The sequence below is a fragment of the Melopsittacus undulatus genome, unplaced genomic scaffold, assembly GCF_012275295.1.
Source record: "Melopsittacus undulatus isolate bMelUnd1 unplaced genomic scaffold, bMelUnd1.mat.Z mat_scaffold_244_arrow_ctg1, whole genome shotgun sequence".
NCBI lineage: Eukaryota > Metazoa > Chordata > Aves > Psittaciformes > Psittaculidae > Melopsittacus > Melopsittacus undulatus.
Genome location: NW_022994182.1, coordinates 52,309 through 76,523, shown reverse-complemented (window position 1 = coordinate 76,523; position 24,215 = coordinate 52,309). Strand labels below are relative to the sequence as shown.

The window sequence follows — 24,215 nt, the reverse complement described above, 5'->3', positions numbered from 1 at the left end:
CCACGAGGATGATGAGGGGACTGGAGCACCTCCCATATGAAGACAGGCTGAGAAAGTTGAGGCTGTTCAGCCTGGAGAAGAGAAGGCTGCATGGATACCTCATAGCAGCCTTCCAGTATCTGAAGGGGGCCTATAGGGATGCTTGTGAGGGACTCTTCAGTAGGGACTGTCCCTGGCCATGGCAGGGGGGGTTGGAACTAGATGATCTTAAGGTCCTTTCCAACCCTAACTATTCTATGATTCTATGATCTTGCTGTGAGAGCTAAATTTTGGTCTTGCTATAGAGAATGGTCTATCTACTGATTTTATAAGCATTACCTCAAGGTTGACAGTTCCATTATTCACAACAAATGGTAAAACCTGAAGTATATCTTAGATGCTTTGAAGGTGATGTTACATGGGGACTCCAGATAGTGACTACACTGACTCCTCAATGATGGGACATACACTTACATGTGCTGAAGGAGGCAGACTGCTCCTTCTAGGTGAGATTGACTCATGCTTTTGATAACAGTGATGATTGTGTGTAACTGCAACCTGAGAACCTACCAGAAGGGTAACTGAAACGGGAGAAGAGAATAATGGAAGAGAACAGGAGACAGTGGATGTAGGAAATAACAATATGTGACACTCTGGCAGGGGGGGTTGGAACTAGATGATCTTAAGATCCTTTCTATGATTCTATAAGTGCTAGATGTTTTCTAGGCACTTACTTGATATTGTAAGGATGGACTTCTCCAGTAGAGGATAAGACAGTATTCCGAGCATTTCCATTTGCTGTAGACTGTAAGAGAAAGGAAGCAGGCAGTATGCCTGGTCCAGCATCTAATTTGTCCATAGCTGGTACTTGGTTGTAGAAGTTTATTCCTTGCTGAAGGCGCTTGTTGAGCTTTGTTACTCCTTCATTAGCTTGTACCACTTCGGTGTAGTTGTCATTTAAGTTTTGCAGACAGCTCTCAGCTCCTGTAGCATGCAGTTTTCTGTTGGCTCAGTAATTAAAAAAGACATGTTTTTTTTAATTAGCTCTAGTTGCTGTCCCACAGTATACTGACTCTTAAAAATATTTTATTCTCTTTGGCTATTAACACTAAATCCCAGTTCCAATTGAGTAGATCCTACCTCAGATGTTTGGCCTGCTTACTCTCTGTGTTCAGCTACTCCAGTGTCTGTTCCTCAAATTAAGCTGTGCACCTGGTGGCAGAGCTTTTTCCATTTCCTCCTGCTGGATTATGGAACAGGCATCATCTCTGGAGAGTTCAAAAATCTTTTTCAGAACTGCATTTTATTTATTTATGTATTTAATTTAAAGCACTTATCTTTTAAAACCAGACTTGTCTGCTTTGATTTGTTCAGCTGGGTGTTAATTGCTGTATAGTGGTTTGTATGTTTGGTGAGAACAACTGTGTACTTTGCATATTTAATTGGCCTGAAGTAAAAATTCATGTTCCTTAAGTAATGGCAACAAACAATTCCCCTATCATTCTGTAAATACACACCATCTTTGTTCATTACAGACTGTAAATTATATTGTTTGTGTAGCAGTCATCACAAGATGACTGAGCCTTTTCTCCAGTTTCAACATTTAATAATATATGTCATACTTAAAGTACATTTTGATACCTATGTTGTACTTACAAAAGCAGGGATAATATTTATCTGATTATATTTATTAATGAGAAATTAGGTTACTATCACTAACATTTCTGTTTATAAGATAGCTTAGTATGTTTAATATTTAATAATATTTATACAATAAGTCATTAATTCAGAAACTTGTTTAAAGTAAGCTATGTAATGCCATGCTACTGCATGAAAAAAATACTGCATTCTCCAGTTATTAAAAACAAGCTAAAACAGAATAAAAAAGCCAGGTTCAAGTGAATCTGTACATAAAGGAGAGAAAGATTATTATTACCTCTTTTATGAAAGATTATAACAGTTTCTGGAATATTTGTAAGTTTTCCCTGGGCAATTTCACAGTTTGGTAGTAGTAAATAAAGTAGTTACTCCATTCTTGTGTAAAGGAAATATCAACAGATAAAGCAAGACTTTTAAGTGCACTCTTTCAGTTAGATCGGTATCCATGCTCCTTTAAATCATAGAATCATAGAACAGTTAGGGTTGGAAAGGACCTTAAGATCATTCAGTTCCAATCCTTCTGCCATGGGCAGGGACACCTTGCACTAAACCATGCCACCCAAGGCTCTGTACAAACTGCCCTTGAACACTGCCAGGGATGGAGCATTCACAACTTCCTTGGGCAACCCATTCCAGTGCCTCACCACCCTAACAGTAAAGAATTTCTTCCTTATATCCAATCTAAACTTCCCCTGTTTAAATTTGAACCTGTTACCCGTTGTCCTGCCACTACAGTACCTAATGAAGAGTGCCTCCTCAGCATCCCTATAGGCCCCCTTCAGATACTGGAAGGCTGCTATGGGATCTCCATGCAGTCTTCTCTTCTCCAGGCTAAACAGCCCCAACTTTCTCAGCCTGTCTTCATATGGGAGGTGCTCCAGCCCCCTGATCAATCCCACTCAATCCCACTGTCTGTGTCACCGCTTAAGATATTGAACAAGTCCGATCCCAACACTGATCCCTGGAAATCCTTCAGAAAAATCTCAGTCATGGCTTTTTCCTGCAAAGGGTCTTGCCCAGTGTGCCACATTTATTCAGTTGTGGAGGAGTACTGGTCTTTATTACACTTGTGTGAGGTTGTCCATTACAAATGTTAGAAGCTCCATTGCACTGTAATTCCCAGGATCAGCCTTTGGCACATGTTAGAGGTTTCTGTTGTCATTGCAACCCTCCATTATTTTTGTAATGAGACCTATTTAAGTGATACATTGCATGGTGAAGGATTTGGACATGATGTATTGGAATTCTTTTTGGGAGCTCTAGTGAAGATCATCTCTCATGGCAGTTTGTTTGAAAACTCTTTTTACTGATGTTTCAATTTAAAGAAGATTCCTAAGGTTTATTCTTTTTTTTTCTTAAAGAAGGGGGGAGGGGAAAGTTGTTGACTAGGAACATCTTATATTTAGCATGCAGATAGTTTATTATTTAAATGTCATCTTCTGATACTGCTGTAACCATTTAAGCATGGGCTGTTTTGTTTTTTTTTTCTACTGGAAAGATCTCTGCTTCTGATGTGTTTAGAAATAGCTTCAGTAATTGTTGTTAGTAAGATCCTCCTCAAAATCAGCTTTTGTCTTGCCCTTTTATGTGAATACATTTAACTTCCTATATTTATGCTGTGTTGTATTCATTTGTATTTAGTCAGGATTTTTACTTCTGAAAGATGACATTACTGCTAATAACACCTTTAATCTGAATAATCATGCCTGACACATTTGGTCCATTGGATTCATTTTGGTTTGTAGTATGCATTTACATTTAGTCTCTCATATGCCTTCAACATTAGTCTTCATGCTATCCATAATCCATTATTTTATCCTTTTATTTGCCCTTTTTACTTTTGCTTTGATAGACCACTTTCTTTTTTGTACTTTGCCTTCTGAAGCTAAATATTACTAGATTTTTTTTTTCCTTTTCCTTTTCTCTGGAATATTAAATCTAAATATGTTATGGTCATTCTCATATGCCTCATGCCAGGACTTTGGACTCTTTGAAATTAGGAAAAAGCCCCACACTCTCACAAAAACTCATAAAACCTTTGTAGGGTTCTGACTCAAAGAATTATTGTATCCAGATGCTTTATTCTGTGTGATTTCATGTTGAGTAAATGAGAGCTGACTGAAATCCCTCATTAGAACTTTCTAATGCATTTCCTCTCTAGTTCCATTGTACACATCCGTATTTCTTATCTTCTAGTACTTCTTGGCTAGGAAAAAAAACCCCAACTCCAACCCAAAAAAACAACAAAACCAAAAACCAAACCTCAACCCCCCCCCATGATGATGATTCCATATTCTTCTTAGGCAACTGTACTGTTGTTCAACAGTTGTTAATGTTCAAGAGCCTTTCTAATATGTACTGCATTTCTTTTGCAATTTAACCCTTTTTGTTTTCCTCTTATTCATCACATATTATATTTTGACAAAACCTCTTAAGTTTTTGCAACCTACTAGCATGTGTTCCCTAATTTTGTCTTCATTCTCTTCTTTTTTTGTGACCTCTAGTAATTCTTCCTTTTTTCCAGTTTCTCTTCTGTTACATTACATCTTTCTTGAAGTGTGATGCCCAACTAGGTTGTAAGGCCATCTGAAATCTTGCATGTGGAGAAATGGAAGCACTTTGCAGCTTCTTTGACTTTTCTCTTCCCTATCTCCTTCAGCCTTTAAAATTGTTTCTACTGTCTGTCACAGTACTGAGCCTTGCTAAGTCACAGGTTGTTTAAGCATAACAGTTTTCACAGAAGTCTACCTATTCTGGTTGGTTGTTTTTTTTTTCATATGCAAATATAAATAACCAATTCCTTAGCAACTTGCGTTGGTTACCTCTTTGTTACTATATCCAGAATTCTCCATTTGCATTTATATCCCATTTAAAAATGTACTGTTTAGTCTTTTTGCTCCTATTATATTTTTTTCTGCAACTTGTTGTCCTCTTTTTCAATCTAATGCTGATTGGGTTTTCTTTTTTTGTTGTTATGTTTTCAGATTAATAGTGCTTTTAATGCTGCAGTGATAACTAGGTCTCACACCTGTCTGAGCAGCACAGTGATAACATGAAAACCTAGTTGTGCCCCCCTCTGGCAGTCTGCATCTCTAGGCAGGTTTGACCTTTAGCACATAGCAAGAGTGGGATAGAAGCATACAGCTTTCTTCTCATGTTGCGATGGTTTACCTCTGCACCCACTCTCGGTAGAGAGGAAACACCTTATCTTGTACAAAACTGACATCTGAGTCACATATCTGGTGGCTGCAGAAAAAAATAAGTCATGTTGTATGTGAGTTCTCTGAAAATACCATTATTGTTATTGGTGCCAGACCAGTGTTGAACATCTTGGTTTCCTTTGCAAAAAGAGATTTGCCTTTGGTGATACAGAAGTTTGGCTTACCTAGACAGCTTTTTGGTCTGTAACTACTGCCTTCATGTGACTTTTCAGGGAAAAATATAATTAAGCTGTTGAAGCTAGCATATTTCAATATCTACAGAATTCCCAGACTTCACTGGGGTTTTTGGGACAAGCTTTCATTAGGGTAAGAGATGTAAAGCAGATATCAGTCATTTGTTGGAAAATAGCTTCAAATTGAGATTAATAAAGTTGTTTATAGGATTTGACAAATAGTGCAATCAAGAAGCTCTCAGGCTTTTTAAAGGTTTTTCTTTTTTTTTATATATATGCGTTCAGAAATTAAATATTTCTTTTTTCTGGTGAAGAATTTCTGCCTTTTTAAAATATTATTTTTTGGAGGGTGGGGTATATGTATATGTCCTTTCTTAAGTCTGAGAATAAGTGGGAATGTACTGTTGTCCCTGGTTTGGAAGGAGCTGAACTGACCTGGTTCTTGACAGGACATCTGTCATCTGAATGGATGTCTGTCAGCTTGAAAGCTGAAAGGTAGTAAATTCCATTCCAAATGAGAAGGTAGTTGGTGGGATGGTATGCCCTGAAGCATATCTTCATCTGCTGATGAATGAGGGCTGGGCACATAAAGGGAGCGATATGGAACAGCATGTGGCATGTGAATACTTCACTGGTAACAGTATTGTAAGCTGCAACTGTGAGTACCTAGAAATGGAGTTTGCAGTAGTTGAGATGTAAGGTTTAATGAAGTATTCAAGGAGTCATTTGGGAGATGGATATATTAATTCTACTCCCTCGTGTTTTGTCTGAAGGATTGGAATCCATGGGAGTGCCTTCATCGATGAGCTATATGATAATGATCTATTTTCATACATGCTGATAAATTCTGTCTGGCTTAATGAGTCCTCCATGTATATTCTTTACTCCTGTTTACACCTGTGCCAGGCTGTTCCTGCTTTCTCTGCTTGGTGGCTAGAGAAGTCATGGGAGATAGTCTTGTTATCTTCCTGAGCTGCAGTGAAGTTAAATGAATGGATGATATTCCTCCAGATTATTTTTACAAAAGGGTATATTTTTCTGAAATGAATCTGTGATTGCAGCCCTTTTGAACAAATTCAAGAGTGTTAATGAGCGCTGGATCTGAATGAAGTCAACCAGGGATAAAATGAAGGGATAAGGGTGCTTAGCCCAGCACGCTATTGTACAAGGAAACTGAGGGATCTCTGTGCTCAGATGGGTGATGATTTTACTATCCATTCACCTGTCACTGACTGACAGATTGATCTGAAGCCAAGCAATTGGCAGCTTTCTTCTTGGGTTCCGATAAAGGAAAATCAGCATTACCCAGAGTTTTCGTATTGACCTTCTGTATCTGTCTACTGGTAAGGACCATGCTGTGAACTTCTTCCTTTCTGATATCCAGCTTTTAATATGTTCACAGCTACTCTGTTTTTCGTCTTTGTAATATCATCTCAGAGGAACTGTCAGTCGTAGCTATCAGGAGTTTTTGTGCGTGTGTTTTTCTTCCTCACCCTTCAACTGAAGTAGAGATTAGGAGCGTAATGCAGAATGGACAAGCACCATTTTATGTAAATTGTGACATGGATCTTGTGATACCTCTTCAGTTAACAATCTGCTTGAAATCAAGGTTGAAATGAAAGTTTAGAAAACTCAAAGCAGAAGACTAGTTCTGGATCCTGTCTTTTATGAATTTGGGTGCTGGGATGTGGTGCTTTGTGAACTCTAGTACTGCAAAAGAATCCCCCAAAATTATGTTCAAAATGATGACAAGGGATAATGAAAGGAAAATAAGGAAAACTACACCATTTATCATTAATTTCCACTTGGGTTTTGTTCAGTTTAAATAAAAGATGTATCTCAGACAAAGGATTCCATTGACTGCACTCTTTCTAGATCAGGTGGCTCCTGTTTAGAGTATTTGAACTCTTACATCAGTTATAAGATGGTAAAATGTACATTTAGCACTGTTTGTCTCATGCTTCTGTGGTCCTCCTGGGTGACTTGTCCCAGGTTCCACCTTCTGGAAGCTTCCTTTTTGGTTTTGAGCTTCATTATCATTTGTCCTTGAAGATCAACCAGCTCTCTTGGGCACTTTTGTCGTTCATGACCACCCCTCATGAGATCAAGCCAAGCAGATCCCTGAATAAGATGAAGAATATTTTCTTATAATCCAGGGGGTTTTCTTTGCTCTGTTACTTGCCTTTCTCACTTCCCTTAGAATGTTAAGCTCCACTATCTCTTGGTTGCTGCAGCCAAGGCAGCTGCTGACTTCAATGAGCCTGATTAGGCTGTTTTTTATAATTTCTGGAGTGGAAAATCTGGTAGAGCAACACTCCTAGCCAAGTTTGTCAGCATTTGTATCAGTACTTGCCCTCGATACACTCAAAATCTGGATTGCTGGTGCTCTACTGTGCTGCTCTTCTGGCAGATGAACTATTTTACTGTGAGGACCAAAGATTGGTTTGTGAAAGCTTTCCTTGTTGCCGTGTCCTAAGTATGCCTCTTACATCTCCAGCACCTCAAGAGACTGGTTTAGAGAGGGTTAGAAGATAATTCCAAAATTTCTTTTTGGTATGTAGAAGCAGTAACTACGTATAAAGGTAGTTTATGTGAGACTGAATGTGTTTGCCATCCAAAGGCATTTAAATGACTTATTTGGCATGTATGTGAGGTGTCCCTGCCCATGGCAGGGGGGTTGGAACTAGATGATCTTGAGGTCCTTTCCAACCCTAACTATTCTATGATTCTATATCAGATAAATGCTTGTTTTTCTTTCTGTATATTTTGGCACATGAACAGATGATTTAAATGTTGTTACTTCTGCCTCTGTCTATAATTTAATTTGACCTAAATAACCAGCGTACATCTACTCATTTCTTCTTCACCACAGAGTTACTTGTTGAGCTGTTTGTATTTTCTATTCTGCATACCCTATGATCAGGATCAAAATATTATCATTATTACATTGTGATGAAAGTGATCTGTATCAGTGGTAGGTGCAGTGTAGGAAATAACAGTCAGATTTAGTGGAATCTGTTGAAAATCTATAGCTAATGTTTTGTTTGTTAGCCAAGTTTTGAAAGGAAAAAAATACACCAAACCACACAACATGCAACACAACACCCACAAACCACAAAAAGCCCAGAAGTGGTAACTTGCTGCAGATTTCCAATGGTTTTTGGGAATATCCTCTTAAAATGATGGCAGTGTATATTAATTCAATATTATGTATTTGAGTCTTCAGAAGCATTGTATTTCTTCTGGGGATAAGGCTTTATGGGAAAGTACCAAGAATACAAACTCGGTTCTTTTAGGAAAAGATTGGTTAACTCTGCACTTAACTAGCTGAATATACGTTTAATATTCTGTCCTTTTTTACTGTGGAAAAGGAACCTTGTGTGAGGTAATAGTGTCTCCTTTAAATTATAATGAACACACAAAATTTCAAGAATTTGTTATTTACTCTTTAGAATTTGAAATATTTAATTTAGTGTGGATTAGGTGTTTCCTTTGTCTGTGTCAACTGTTTTAAAATATGTTTTAAAACCTGACACAGCCTTCAAGACATCAAGAAGCAGAACAAGTGGTCCTTGTCAGAACAGATCAAAGTGGTAGGGCATGGCCTGTGACCGCACCAGCTGAACCACAGGAGTCCAAAGGAGGAAGGAGAAAGCGACAGATGGTAAGTTTTACAAATGTATTAAAGTGTAATTCTGAAATGATTTTATAGTTTTATGATGAGTAATATGAGTGTCTCACCAGAATGTCAATAGGTAGTTAAAATGTTCCTGTCAGAAGATGATTGTAATTAAGTGTTAGAGTATGTATTTATTAAGCATATATTAAGTTTGTTTTCAGACTCTGTTTCCCTAGGGATCACTTTAGGGCGTATTTAAAGGCACATTCAAGAAAAAGTAAGTTTTTCAAGTTATCACAGTCTCTTAGCCAAGGAGTTTCTATTACATAAAGTTACGTAAATAATGAAGATTAGCAGAGGTGAACATTTCCAAAATATGATTTTATTGAGATACTCAAGTCTCAGAGGATAATTTTCTTTTGCTTTTCTTTGATTCTGATAAAAAATACTGCTACTGCTGATAATAAAAAGTATTATCTAATCTTTGTAACAATGGTTTGGGGAACAGTGAGAAGCTTGGAAACTGGAACAGTGTTTGCTTGCAACAGTGAATAATCTAATATTTTGATCTTTTTGCTGTAAGAGGAGATAACAATACTTTGTATTTCTAGCAAGCATGTTCTTGATTAGTAGGACATCAGTTTGTAACACTGCTATGGAGAAGTGAAAGGCACAGGAGGGTGAGGAGTAGCTTGCCATCCTCCTATTGTTTTCTATTTTGGAATATATCATCTTGTTTTATGTTAATAGCCATTCGCTATGCTCCTTCAGGATTTAATTTAGTCCTGCTCTAAAGGACAAACTCTGTTCTTTTGTGCACTCTAAGATGACAACATTTCCCAGCAGGGGTACCACATTTATCAAGTTTTCAGTACTGTGATTGCTGTGTTTCAGTAGTGTCTGTGACTTGACAGTTCAGAAGCTTCTGTAAATAATGAAGATTACTTTTTGGAATAGTCTGCTTTTTGTGAGCTGATCTACTGTTCCACTTTTCTTTGTTTTCATCTTTCCTGAATGGTAATATTGTAGCTCTGGTAGCTTAAAGGTATGATAGATACAGCAATTCTTGGAAGAGCTATATTTTTACTTCAGTGTACTGATGCAACTGAAGAAAGGGGGAAATGCTCTTTTCCTTAAGTGAAATGAAGCAACAAGCCGAGTTGTTTCAGATGTGCTTAGCTTGATCTGTGATTCTTCAAACTTCCTGAAATTATTAGGATCTGAATTTTATAGTTGATCATTCTCACTAGTTTAATATTTATTTTCAATATGTTTGCTTCCAGATCCCTACTCATGTAGATAAAGAAAGAGTAAGGTATTTTCAGGATGATGATAGTATGAACCTGAAGGATATGGTCAAAAATGAGAAGATGAGGACAGCAGAGGATCAAAACTCACTGTTCATTGCGTATGGCATCAAAGGTAAGGTGTAGTGTGTTTGGCTTTTTAATTAAATATTTTATTATTAGAAATGTCAGATAGGACATGAAGCCTCAGTGCTCTAGGTATGTTGCTTTTGATTGAGGACTCTGTCTTGAGTAATAATCAAGTCTATTGTAAGATGGTCCTGCTAAATGTTATCAGTGGCGGCAACCTGCATGCACCTTCATAGAGGTGATTGTGGTGTTCTGCCTGTAAAATTCGACACTTTTGAGGTGACCACTCTTAGAGTGTTGCACATCAATAGGTTACTTATGCCCAACAAAGTAGGTTTTCCCCAAATTAGTTACAAATACAAGAAACATTTTCTTAGTGTGTAGAAGATCTCTTCCATCTACCTGAATTCCTTCAGGATATCCTGGTTAATGAGGTAATTTATGCTCACAGGCCACACAGATTTTTACATAATGGTTCCATGAGTGATTCTACTTAAAAGAGAGTCCAACTCACAGATAGTGCAATGCAGATGGAACTGTTAATTTCTGTCATCCAAACTGAATAATAAAAATACACTTTCTGTGCTTGGTATGGAAGTGTTTGACAGAGATGATTTCCCATAGCTATGACACAGTTTCTCTAGCATGTTTCAGATTTTACTGGGTTTACTGCTCCAGTATTTTGTGCACTGCTGAGCAGGTTTTGAAAAAGTTAATTAGCATGGAATTAGTATCCTCACAGACATAATTAGTTTCTACCATTTATTTAGAAGGCAGACAGGGTCCTAGAAAGTAGATTTTGGTTTGTTTGTTTGTTTTTTCTTGTTAAAATTCTCCTCCATTGGCCAATACTTAGAACAGTCGGGAAGACCATGATAGTGCCCAGTAAAAAAATATTTAATCTGATGCTATAAACCATGTGGCAGGAAATCCTTCTGTAGAGATTATCAGAATTTAGTGTGGTTTATGCATTTTAATTTAGCCGCTTCTGAGAGATGTTCTTATTCACTGGCATGCCCAAAAAAATTATGCCCTTGAAGGTCCAATTAAATAAACACATCTTCTTGGCAGTATTTGATTTCCTGATTTACAGTCCCTTCCAAAAAAAATGTCCAAACACATAAAACTTTGCTTCAAGACGTGTAATAGTGGCAAACTATTAACTAGAATTAACTAGCATATCTGCCATGCAAGCATTTACAAGTAAATGAAAATAGAAGGACACAATATTAATGTGTCTTTCTGAATCAGTATTAATGTGCTTAATCTGTCCTGTGTTTGGTCTGATGTTTTCATGTGACTGCTTCCACTGAGCAGTTTACGGATTGCTTTTTGTGCTCTGATTCTTTTTCAGAGATGTGAGAATAAAACTAGGCTTATTTGAGGTTCACGAATTTGGCAGTAGCAAATGTTTGCAGTGCCCCTATGAATACACAGTGGAGAGTGTTCTCAAAAAGAGAAATATTTTTTTTTTGCTTGGATGTTTCAAACTGAAATGTAAGGCCATTGGGGCTTTTTCTGATAAATATGTGTGCATTTATGTACTTGGCTTGCCCCTGAAATTTCTAAACTTTGTAAAAAAGTATTATTTGTGTATTCATGTATTTGCTGATTTCAAGCTTCACACTAGAAATAATGTTTGACTTCTAGAGCATGTTCAGTGCTCAGTGCTAATTGCACAGGTATGACACTGGGGAAAACATTCTAAGGGGGTGGACACCCTCCAAAAATAGGCTAAAATTGTATTTAATTGATAAAAAATAAATTGAAGGGTGAGTGAAGAGAAGAATAAAGAATTTCTGGAGGTTAGAAGAAAAATCAAATCCAGAACCCAAACATTATTTAAAAAGTACTTGTCACATCCAAGTAAGGAGAATGGAAAAGAGTTGAGCTTTGCAGGCTTAGAAAGTAAGCTTTCATAAGAAAAATTATCTGTAGAGAATGCTTTAAGTAATTATTTTGAGTTTGCTAAAAACATAGAACTAGGAGCTACACTCATTGGAAGCAAGAAGCCTCCAGGAATGTGGTGTTGAAAAAACCTGATCAAGGCATAATTAGAGCATTTAGGAAAAATGAGTGCATACAAGAAGAACTAATGAACTGTTTTGTATTAATGTCCTCTATAAATGAGGTCAGAGAGATTCTTTTGCATGAGCAATTATTTACAGGGAATAAGTAAAAAACTATCTCAAGTTAACAGTGCCAGTAAAATGAATTTTAGCCCAGATTTACAGAACTCAATTAGCTTAAAAAGAAATTTGAATTTGGGATGAATAATAGCAGATGACTAAAAATGAATGGTCCTCCTCCTTAAGTTGTCTGAAAAGAAGTCAGGTGTGACATGAACTGCTGAATGTAATCTTTATTCATCCTGAGGAACAGAAGATGGCAAGTATAATGGCAATATTTAAGAAGAAAACAGAGGGCAGAAGTAAAAAGTTATTTTTTTATTTTAAAAAGAGGGTTGCCAGTGGGTTAATAACATAATTATTCAGGGCTGTCAGATATAGAGGTCATTCTAAATTGTAGAATTTCAGAATAGAAAGCTGGGATCTTTCTAACACTATGAATCTTATATCTGAATTGATTCTTAAGATGTACTTTAGAGAGTTGCTTGGAGACACGTATGTATTTTAGTGGTATGAGTCATCTGTCCCATTTTGAATGCCGCCTGAAAGACATTGTGGGTATAAAAGTTATTAAGATGTCTAGCTCAGACACAGGAGATTGTGCTATAGACCTTTCAAATAAGGAGAAAGAGATCCCACCATAGGTATCGAGGCAATAAATTCAGGTGAAAGACAGGGTCAATAAATACAGAATGATGGTAATCATTAAGCTGAGTGAAGCCATTGCTGTGCATCTGCCACAAGAGGCTGTTACTGCTTGTTTTGAGAGTCATTGCAAGTCTGCAAACATCATCTTAGTGCTGGTATAATTAAAAGGAGAAACGGAATTTTGGAGATTGTGGAAAAAGGAAATTTAGGACCAATATGAAACATATATGGTACCCATAGCTTCAGTGCTACCCAAGCCTGTAAAGCATACCCTGTCATAGAATGGTGGCCATTTGAAGTAAACCTAAGTAAGCAACATTTCTCCAGCCTGGCAGGGGGGAAAGACAGCTGGTACACTAGAACACAGCATAATAAGTTTAATAGAAACCAGCTATTTTTATTTCTCATATGTGAAGTGTTCCCAGGGCAGAGTTTAACATGAAGGGTTTGGGGTATTTTTCACTGAAGGAGGAAATCGTAGAACTTGCACTGTAGCTAGAGCATGAGAGATGCTGAGGAGGCCTGAATTGTGAGGTGGAAAAAAAAAAAGGATACACTGACTGTGAAGTACAGTTTCATTGGGGCTGAACAGCCCCAACTCTCTCAGTCTCTGTTAGAAGAGATGCTCTAGCTCTCTGATCATCTTTGTGGCCTCGTCTGGACTCGCTCCAAGGGGTCCACATCCTTATTTTGGGGGCCCCAGAGCTGAATGCAGTACAGCATGTGGGGTCTCATGAGGGCAAGTAGAGGGGAAAATCAGCTCCCTTGACCTGCTGGTCACTCTTCCCTTGATGCAGTCCAGGATATGGTTGGCTTTCTGGGCTGCGAGTGCACACTGCCAGCTCATGTTGAGGTTCTCGTCAGTCAACACCTCCAAGTCCTTCCCTCAGGGCTGCTCTCAATCCATTCTCTGCCCAACCTGTAGCTGTGCCTGGGATTGCCCTGACCCAAACGCAGGACCTTGCATTTGGCCTTGTTGAACTTCATGAGGTTGACAACGGCCCACCTCTCCAGAGTGTCAAGGTCCCTCTGGATAACATCTCTTCCCTCCAGTGCATCAACCAAGCTACACAACGTGGTGTCATTGGCATGTCAACTGCACCACAGGATCAGTCCCAACACTGATCTCTGAGGGACACCACTCATCACTGGTCTCAACATGGACATTGAACCTTTGACTACAGCTCTCTGTGTGTGGCCCTCCAGCCAATTCCTTATCCAGCAGGTAGTCCATCCATAACATTCATGTCTCTTCAACTTAGAGACAAGGATTTTGTGCAGGACAGTATCAAGGTGGGGATATTGAAATAGGAAGATAAAATTCATTAAAAAATTTACTTTCTTAAATGGGACTTTTGGGAAATGTCGGTATGTAGACCCAAAATCTCTATCCATGAAATCTCTGTCGTATTGGCGAATGAAGGTCTGTATAATGTTACCTCATGCCTGACTCCCGCTCTGTTTCACAGACTAAACTTCTGTTGTGGTCAAGCCATTCTCATCCTTCTGTCTTTTTCCCACTTATAAAATTTCCTTTCCTGAAGAGCTTCAAGAGATCAGATGGAGGCACTGTGTCACCTCCTAGCTATTTGTTTACCTTTTGAGCCAATATTTTAAATTTATATGAAATGCAAGTTCAGATTTACCATTCCCCTCCTGATGATTCTTCTTTTTCTAGTTGTGGTTCTAACACAACCTTGTGGTACTTGAAGCTCTTGAGTCCTGTTACTTTTGGCTTGTGTTCAAAGCATGCTGATGTGGATGTCAGTTATCTTGGATAGTCTGAAATGCAGCCTCTCCAACAGGCATCCTATGCATGCCATTACATCAAATTTATGACTATCATGAAGAAGCACCAAATCTTTCGTTTTTTCTGGTGAAAAAGATTTTTTTTCCTTGTTTAAAGAAAAAATTAAAAGCCCAACACTAATCTTTTGAACAGACGGGGAAAAAACCCCAGACCTTAAATCTGATTCTTTCACTTCACTGTTATGCTTAAAGAAAAAAAAAAAACCCACCTTTCTGAAGTTACTGCATTCTACTTTTTATTTTCTTCAGCTTGAAATCGGTGCGGCAGAAACATGACTATATGATACAAGAAAAGTCAACAAAATATTTGAAAACTGATAGTTTTAGAGTACAAAATGGGTGTGAAATCTTAGGTTTTCACTACTGATAGCTTTAAGTACCCTGTCTGTAATTCCTTCTGCACTTGACTCTTGTAAGTAGTTCAATTTTCCCAAATTCATGCTGTTAAGACTTACGTAATCCTTTTACTTATGTCAGTAGATGCTTGTGGGTGTACAAAGACTGATTTCTAGAACATTACTTCAATAGAAATTACCTTCTATTTGTATGGATAAATTTTACTAAGGCTTTTTTTCTTCTTGTTGAGTACATTTCACTAAAAGAAAGCAAGAAGGATTAATTGCTGTTGTTCATCAGGCCATTTAAATTTTGTACATAAACTGCTTTTGTTTAAGAATTTCTGAAGTCATCCATAACATGAATTTAAGCAGTGAAAAAATACAGACTTGTGCTAGTAATGCTGACCTTCATTTATGGATTTAGTAAAGAGATATGCTGGTATTACAGGTTTGCAAAAAGCAAATTTGTATGTTGCCTTTCTTTGGTTTTGAAGGCTGTAAAATGGAAAGTTGTTTTAAGCCTTAATTATTTTTTATTTGCTGTGCAAACCTACCTGTTACATCATAGAAAGTTACAGCTGGAAAGCACCGTAAGATCATCTAGTTACAACTCCCCTGTTGTGGTCAAGGATGCCTCACCCTAAACCATGTCTCCCAGTGCTCTGTCCAGCCTGGCCTTGAACACTGACAGAGAAGGAGCATTTACCACATCTTTGGATAACCTGTTCCACTGCCTCACCATCCTTACAATAACTTCTTCATATATCCAACATGGGCCTCCCCTGTTTAAGTTTAAACCAGTTACCCCTTGTCCTATTGCTGCAATCACTGATGAAGAGTCGCTCTCCATCTTTGCATTTCCATCACCATAGCCCAAAATAATAGTCTAGAAACATTTAGAAACTAAAGCGAAAAATGCAGCATGTTGCAGCTGCTCCTGTTATGTAATAAACCTTTTTTATTTTTTCACATGGTAAAGCTGTTCTAGCACAGTATGTAATAAATGTGATAAAACTTAACAAAGCTCTAGTGCTCTGTTGCTGTGAAAGAATATGAAAACCCAAGATAAAAATAATTCTAAAGTCCTTGTTCTGCCTTCTGCTACATTTCAGTTCAATGCACCTTTCTGTGTGTATTGTGTGGACACAAAGTTAAAGCTCTTCCTGCGTGTAGAAATAAACCAAGAGCAGTGACAGCTGGATTAGGAAAGAGAACCTTGGAACAGGGGGAAACTGTAGATGCAGCCCATAACAAGTGAATGCATGAGCATTTGGCATTCTTCCTGAATTGTGTTAGAATTACAAGAGAAGTTACAAATGAAGATTTGTGCTGGACAGGCTTTTCTAAGCATTAAAGTTATGGCCAGGAATAACTTTAAAGTTAAATGCTAATGAGAGCTTTAATAGCAGAACTCTGTGACTGAAGGTGTTTTGTTTGGCTTACATTTCATTGGCCTGCAGATAAAGTTTTGTCTGTCCTAATAACTTAATATAGCAAAATCTACAGCTTTCATTTCAGGTAACTGAAACAAGGAGATTGGTCCCTAACCATTGAGCAGTACTCTGCTCTACATTTGTTGCTTGACTTCGGCTGCTCAAAGGTAGTCCTGAACTACCTTGCTCAGCAACATGATTCATAATATTTACCTGTCAGTGCCATAGGCCTTAAAGCATTTTGTGGATTGATTCTATGTGTTCAAAATATTATTTATTTCACTGTGATGATAGGTTTGGGAAATGCCTATATGCAGAATTATATGTGGAATTAAATCTATAAATTCAGATGTCTGTGCTCATACAGAGATTGGAGTTACCATAAAGCTAGCATGATAAAATTCTGCCTTGTTTTGACTTAAGCAAATGATATTTGAGATCAGAAAGACTCTTTTCTGAGGCAATTTTTGTTGTAAACTCTAGGTGCTAAATGCTAAATAAATTTAAATGCGATGAGATGTATTCATGTCACCCAGGTTCATATTCTAAAATAATAGTTTATTCTTCTTTATTGTGGCTTCCCAAAATATATTATGAGTACAACATTCCACAAATATTAACAGTGTCATTTCAAATTGAAGACGTCAGTGTTGCCATGACAATTTAAAACCAAACTGATACGTTTTATAAAATCTATAGACTTTTTGTTTTCACTAATTCTCCAAGCAGATGCACTTTTATTAGCTTATATGGAAGTAACTTCAGCTATGATTGCATTAGCGAGAAAACAGGAAAAGCAGAAGTTCAATAGTTGCATACAAAATGGAATAAGAAATTAAGCAGAAAAGTAAACATACGAAAAAGCTGAAAATAACCCACCCTAGAAAGATGCAGGTATGTTTTGCTACTGTGCTAATTGTGCATAATGGAATTTTCTGTTTCATCCCAAAATTTCAGAGAAAATTTGAAGAGAGGGGAAAAGTATACTCAGGGTATTACATTGTACTAATCCCTGGTGATTAGGAGCTCTGTTTCTTGAGGTTTCCTTTAAGTATTGCAATGATATTAAATTCTTTAGTAGGGCTTTCTTTCCAAAGGGCACACCCAAAGAGCGAATAATAGCAGCGGAGGGAGAGATAAGAGTTACAACACACAGCACACTTCAGATGGAGTGTGTAGGTAGCCAGTGATGTATAAGACTCCAGGGGGTTTGCTTTGGAATAAGAAAACCAGAATTGGTTTAAAATTCAGCCATGAGACATGGTTCCAATGATCTGCACATGTGTTGACAGAAGAATGAGACTGACCCTGGAGTGTGCCTTGCACAGATCTACAAGAGTCACTTAGGAGGTAGCCCTGTGCCAAGGTCCCTCATGGCTTCAGTAATGGAAAAAAAAATAAAAACCCCATTATTATTTGAATCAAATGTTGTATCATTAAATTATTCATGTAATATATTCATATTATTCATGGTAATTATCATGTTAAGGATTTAATTGGCAAATGCAACATTGTAATTTTTCCTTCTCTCAAATCATTCTCATTTATGCATAGTCAGATGCTCATCTCTTTCTGGATTCCTGTGCTGAATGGTTAGAGAGCTCTCTCCTTTCCTGCGGTTTTGCCACAATTGCAGTGTATTTGAGCTGTCCACATGAGAGCCCAAAGGCTGATTTTTATCTGCCCTTGAGAGAAGCTTGGATGCCTTCCCTGACTGCTCTTTAAATGCTTGTGTATTTCAGGCCTGTCTTGGCCAGAGCAAGCAAAATTGTGATGCTGTCTCTATTAGTTAAACCAAAACTGCATCCTGGTTGTGGAAAATATCGTCCCTGTCAGATGGATGGTGGAAATTTCACAGTTGCACAATTAACTGAGGTGTAGGAGGCTATGTAATTTTTAATTTTGCCTGGTGCTTTGAGTCCTGAAGCCACCTGCGTGTTCTCTGGTTAATTGGTGCTTGCCAGAGGAAAAGGGAAAGTTAGAAAATAGAGGGTGCGTACAAAGGAAGAATGTGGCAGATGAGCCCAGAACAAAAAAGTTAAAAGGAAAGAGAAGACGAGGGACTATGGAGATGACCTGTCTTAGGAGTACGCCAGCCTAGGTTAGCTCTTCATTTTGACCAGTGTCTGGTAGAAACAAGGACTACAAGTCCATTGCCTTTATAGATGTATGAATTTCCTGTGTTAGGAAAATCCAGTGATGTTTTGTAGGATATAGTAACTTAAAACTGATTTACCAAAGTGACTTCTTGCTTCTTTCTGATCTCTGCAGCACTTGAAATACAGTGAGGGCAATACTGGGCAATATCAAGCATGATAAGGGAACTAAATACATAACTTCCAGAATGCATTGGCTTCCACATATAACAGGTGTGAGGCTTCAGCTGATTCAGAACAGCAGCTTTCCAGCAACTCTAATAGATTAATATAGTTCCATCTTTGGATTTGTGCTAGCTGTCTTTTGTATGGAGAATGATATGTGTGAAAGAAATCAGTTTTGAAGTGATTATTTGCTTTCCTTCTGGCATTTTGGCTAGCACTTTCTTCCTGTTATTTCAATTCCCATTTAACTTTTTTGGAGAAATTTCATTATAGTCAAATAATGCAATGTTCAGAACACGCCGGGCACCTTACTGTAAAAGAGTATAATTTTCTGAAAGAGAATGTCCATTTTTTTCCTGAATAACTTTTCAAAAAGGTCAATATTTAGAGTAGCACTTGAAGAGTATTCTCTAGTCTGCCACTATAGCAGCTACGTTTTATTTTACTTCAGTTCTGACACACTGATGTTTGGCATTTGTAGAATTCAAGGGATAACCATATTTAAGGAATTATGGCTTAAAAAAACTTCAGCTTTTTTGCATTGCTACTGAAAAGGAATGTGTTAGTGATATTTATTGGTACTATTCCAGTATTGCAGACTAAATCTCATTAGTGGGATTTTTGTTGTTTTTTTTTAAGGCAGAAAACATTGGTAAGTGGATTTTCCCACTTACATTCGTATCATATCGTATTTTAGTAGGAACACTCAATTCTTGCTGGATGATATTTTTGCCTGTTCTTAGGTTTCTGTATTCCTGAACTGTCTTGAGGTATGTTGGAAGGACACTGTGGTAATAGGAGAGTTGCAATGAAAGTCTTACTCCCTTCATGGCTGTTGTTAATAGAGCTGAATTTAACACTCCCGTTCTAACACTTTTTTAATGTCATCTAAAAGATTTGATAAAGCATGGTATGAAATGAAGATTCAGGGACAGGGTGACCATCTGCAACTTGGTCTCTTTGTCTCAGAACTGCAGTATAATGGCCCTGTGCACTAATGTGTTAGACTCTATGACTTGAATAAAGGTCTCATAAACTTCTCCTTAAAGGTATGAAAAGGGGGAAGGAATAACCCCTCATTTTTCTGCTTTATCTGTTTTTCTTCAGCAGAGGAAAGGTATAGAGCTTGAAGAGCATCCACCTGGGCATGAATTATAAATTACTAGGCTTTTTTTATTGTACAAGCAGGTTAAAACGCTTAACATATTTTTTTTTTTATTTTTTAATTTTTTTTCCCTTAGACCCTGCTTATTTCAAGCACTTATTTAATGTTTTTGAACCTGGGGTGTTGTTTTCTTGAATGGCCTTTCATTCCCTATTAACTTCTGGGGTTTGTTGGTATTGCAGTAGGATCTATATAATTTTTGCTGCTGGTAGAGACTCTATGGTAGAGGTAAACTAAACCTGATCTATGAATACTCCTTCTCTAAATGTCCCTTTACTGTAGCTTCTCTCTCCCAAATGCTGCACTGCTGCCAACCTTTTTCTTGTTTCTTCTGCCAATAATCTTGCATTTATTTTACTTCCCTCTCCATTGTGCTTCATCTGATTCTGTTGACTAACATATATCTTAAACCGGAAGTGCAGTATTGTCTGGCTGCCATGGACTCTAGCTATATGAAGAAATCATGTACACATTTTCGGATTTCTAGGAAAATAATTTCCACTCACTTCTGTAGCCTGATGCACATACCTTAGGTGGGATCCAGGCTGTGTTAGGAATTTAAATTGAAAGGGCAATATATGCACATGATTACACTCATGTATATAGCCTGTTTAGTAATATTAGAAGTAAATGTATTATTTCGTTTTTTTCCACTGTTTTCCTTTGCTTTTGAGGACTTTTCATTTTGAGTCCTGAAATACTACCATTGGATTTCCAAGAAGCACTAGGAGAGTACTGGTGCATCTGGTGAATCATTTTCACCAACTTTTGCCAGTAGCTGGTTGTTTGTTTTTCTTTCCTTTTTCTTACATTTGTAGATTGTTTTTTTAAGCCTCTTTCTTAGAGGACTCAAATAATGTATTGGACCGTCTGACCTATTCTTAAGTTTGAGTCATTGAATTATGAGTATCTTTTCGTATTGCATCAAACGCAATGGAGAACATTATGACTCCTGAAGAACAGCAACATAATTTCTTTTTGGTCTTACTGAATTGCTATTTGAAACGTAGTGATCTTCTGTTGGTCATGACTGTACCATGAGAAACCAAATCTGGTCTTTAGACAGCACATTTTTTATTAAAGTTTACTGCTTTTGTGCTGAGCATTCTGAGTTGTGTCCCAGATGTCTAATAGTATACAGCATTTTACCCATTGTTGAAGAAAGGCGTAGTCCAGCCTGTTTAATAAGATGAATACTTATTTCATCACAACAAGAGAAACTTTAGAGTGTTTTGAAAAGTACTATTATTTAAAAGAGGCCATGAGTAGCAAACCAAGAATTTCCATGGCTAGTTCTAAGTGCAAGCAGAGCGATATAGTAATGGCATTCTGTGCTGCACATGATACTCCTGTTAGCCAAGGTGTTTTGAATTCCACTCCTTCTTCTGTTTGTAGTCTGCCAGCTGTCTTCTTTCATGTGTATTTGCATTCTTAAGGCAGACTTTTTATTAAAAAAAAACCCAAAGCAAACCCAAAGCAAATAGTAAACCTTTGCTTTTGGTAATAACAAAGTGGTGCCATTCTCTAGGTAGTCTTATATGTGTTTCTTCTACCAAAGCTCTAATTTTACCTTTCTTATGTTTATATGGCGAGAGCAGAGACTTCATTTTTGGCATCCCAAACCACTAAATATTTTTTCTAAAGCTCAGGAATCCTGTTTATTTTAAAAATAGAATTACAGTATTACAATAAAACAGAACGAGAATGGAGTTGAACTATTGAACTGCTGATTTTAGTCTTCCGTGGCTTCCAGTAGGAAATGCATAAGCAGTTAAATGTATTATAGCTACATAAAATAATATTAAGGAGGCTGCTTCTCAGTTGTTTGTTAATGAAAGTACCAAGGATATTCAAAATAAGCTGTTGGTCTGTGTTAGAAGATTGCAGTATCCAGGAAAAGCAAGACCTATTTGTGGTTTTGAGAGAGGGGAAGTTACTTATCTGTCCTACAAAATAAGGTCTCAGGTGGTTTTTTTAAGAAATGGGATTATCTACCCAAATTGTGCCTGGGATATTTGGAAGATTTTCTTTTACTTTGAGATTGTGCTTCAGTTATGCCAGTATGTCTTCTAGATGCCTTAAGCTAACATTAGTCCTTTGCTAGAGCTACCCCAGTTGGTATTCTAAAATATATTAGGATTTGCTATGAAGGCTCTTCTACCATTTCCTTAACAGTTCTTGGACCAAAATTACTCACACATGGATCTGCCAAGACTCTAAAGGTCCAGCACCTCTAATATCAAGAAATCTGTATAGCGTACTAGCTTCCCCCCACATCCCCCCCTCAGTCATTTTAGTAAAGAGATTACTGAAATTATTCAAGGTAAATTACAGTCAAATATATCATAAAAGTATTGCAGCGGTGGGATTTCATTTCAAGATAAAAATCTGAAAAAAAATCTTTTGAATGCTTTTTGTGTTTGCTTTAGCTGTATATATTGAATATTTAGGGTATCAGTGACGCATACTTTTAAAGTCATGTAGAGCAAGCAAAGCAGGAAATGGAGAAATGCTTTCTTAAGACCTTTAAAAAGTTAATCTTTACAACCATGACTTGTGAAGTCTTGATTTAGACAGGATGTAATGGGGTTTCTTTCTCATAAAGCTGAAAGAAAAGATTGATAAAGCCTAATGCAGTATGTATGTATACACACATATATATGTTTTCTATGAGTTAATGAAGCTTAGTGAAATATACTGTTATTTGCATTTGTGTCGTGTGACCCCCATACTTTTCTTGCTTTCTATTCAATATCTCTTGCTGCTATTGCTGTAAGCCTTCTTACCATGTGCTCTGTCACCTTGCGTCACCTTCAGTTCCTCCAGTTCCTGTCTACAGACTTCATCCCTCCTAAATATTGTCCAGGTGAGACTTAGCCAGTTTGTGTAGGTTTCCACTGTTAAGATCCTGTAGGATACCACTGATTTTCAAGCATATCTTCCTAAGAAATCTGGTATTTTCACAGTTTAAACATGTCACAATTAATTAAAATGTAGCAATTAACAAAAAAACCTTTGGATCATTCAGCCTTGTGTCTGGTAATGCGCTAGTTGTGTTCATTACCCGTATGTAGCAAGAGGTGCATTGAAGAAAGACTAAATACTGAGGACAAAGAATGTTTTCTTCACAAATGGCTTAGTATTGTTCACTTGGTAAGAGTAGCTGTTGGCCTGTTTTCATAGAATATGGGTGAGGTGCAGAGTTAGGGTCTGGTTCTTTCACAAGAGATGATTTAATGGATTAGTGATAGTCGTAATAGGAGAGAAGGAGGAGGGGGAAGACTGAAGTAAAATATACAATAATCTATGATTTAAAAAATGGTGCATCGGTTTTAAAGCTGAAGTTACGCAAGATAATATTGAAATATCTAGCCCTTAATTTGATGTGGAACGTAGTAATTTTCTCACTGCTGTCAGACATCTATATTTTAATACGTATGTTGTCTGAGATTGTGTACGACTGCTCTCAGGAGAGATACCTGATGACTGCATATGCTACAGATGCCATATGGAAGGAAGCAATCCTACTGCTTACGTATTTCATGCTTGTCACAGTAAAGGATACTGCAAAGAGCTAATTATTTTTTCTTGCTTATTTTCATATCCACGTAATTTTTCTGTGTATCTTTTCAGCTCATGGATAAAACTGACAGGGAGTACTACACTTTGGATGACATGTTTGTTTCCAAAGCAGCCAAAAGAGTGCGCAGTGGGGAAGAGGAAGAAATACAAAGAAGAAAAGCAATACGTGAGCACCAGCAGCTTGCTGCACGCATGGAAAAGTGCCCATACTGCTACGATAGTAGTGAACTGTCTAAACATCTTATTGTTGCAATTGGCACAAAGGTAAGAAAATAGCCATTTAGCACAAATGTAAAAATAAAAAAGAAATAAAAGAAGGCAGCGTTGGTGCTAGAGTGCCTAAGATTAAGAATGAAATTATTTATTTTTCTTCACCTTATTTTCCTTGCCCTTCCAGTTGATTTCACAAATTCCTCAAGGGTGAGGGAGAAAAAGATATAAATCTGTCATGAATTTTAAAGGTAATCTTTGATATCAAAACCTCACACTTGTGGATTTGTGGAAGACAGGAGCAATAATGAAAGATCTGAGTTCAGAGATTAAACTGTAGGTGGATTTGTGGAAGACTAAATCACACTGCACTGAAGGAAATTTGAACTGGTGGAGAACTGTTTCTTAATGATATAAAAGAAAATTAAGTGTAGAATTAAATTTTTAAGCCTAAAATCTATTGAAACAGAAGTTTGCTTTGGGGGAACCTCCCTCTTTCTGTGAATGCTTTTAAAAGTTGCATAAGAATTTGGATTTGTAACATCTGAAATGC

The 24,215-nt window shown here is 37.3% G+C and overlaps 1 protein-coding gene across 1 annotated transcript in view; it reads left to right on the top strand.

The window, feature by feature from the left end:
* Positions 1-24,215, top strand: part of LOC117438408 (CWF19-like protein 2) — a gene marked incomplete at its 5' end in the record, with an annotated part of 50,324 nt that overhangs the window by 15,180 nt on the left and 10,929 nt on the right. Inside the window, 4 exon segments of the mRNA XM_034073936.1 lie at positions 8,571-8,696; positions 9,935-10,054; positions 10,056-10,073; positions 23,504-23,716. Of these exon segments, the coding sequence (XP_033929827.1) occupies positions 8,571-8,696; positions 9,935-10,054; positions 10,056-10,073; positions 23,504-23,716 (477 nt within the window).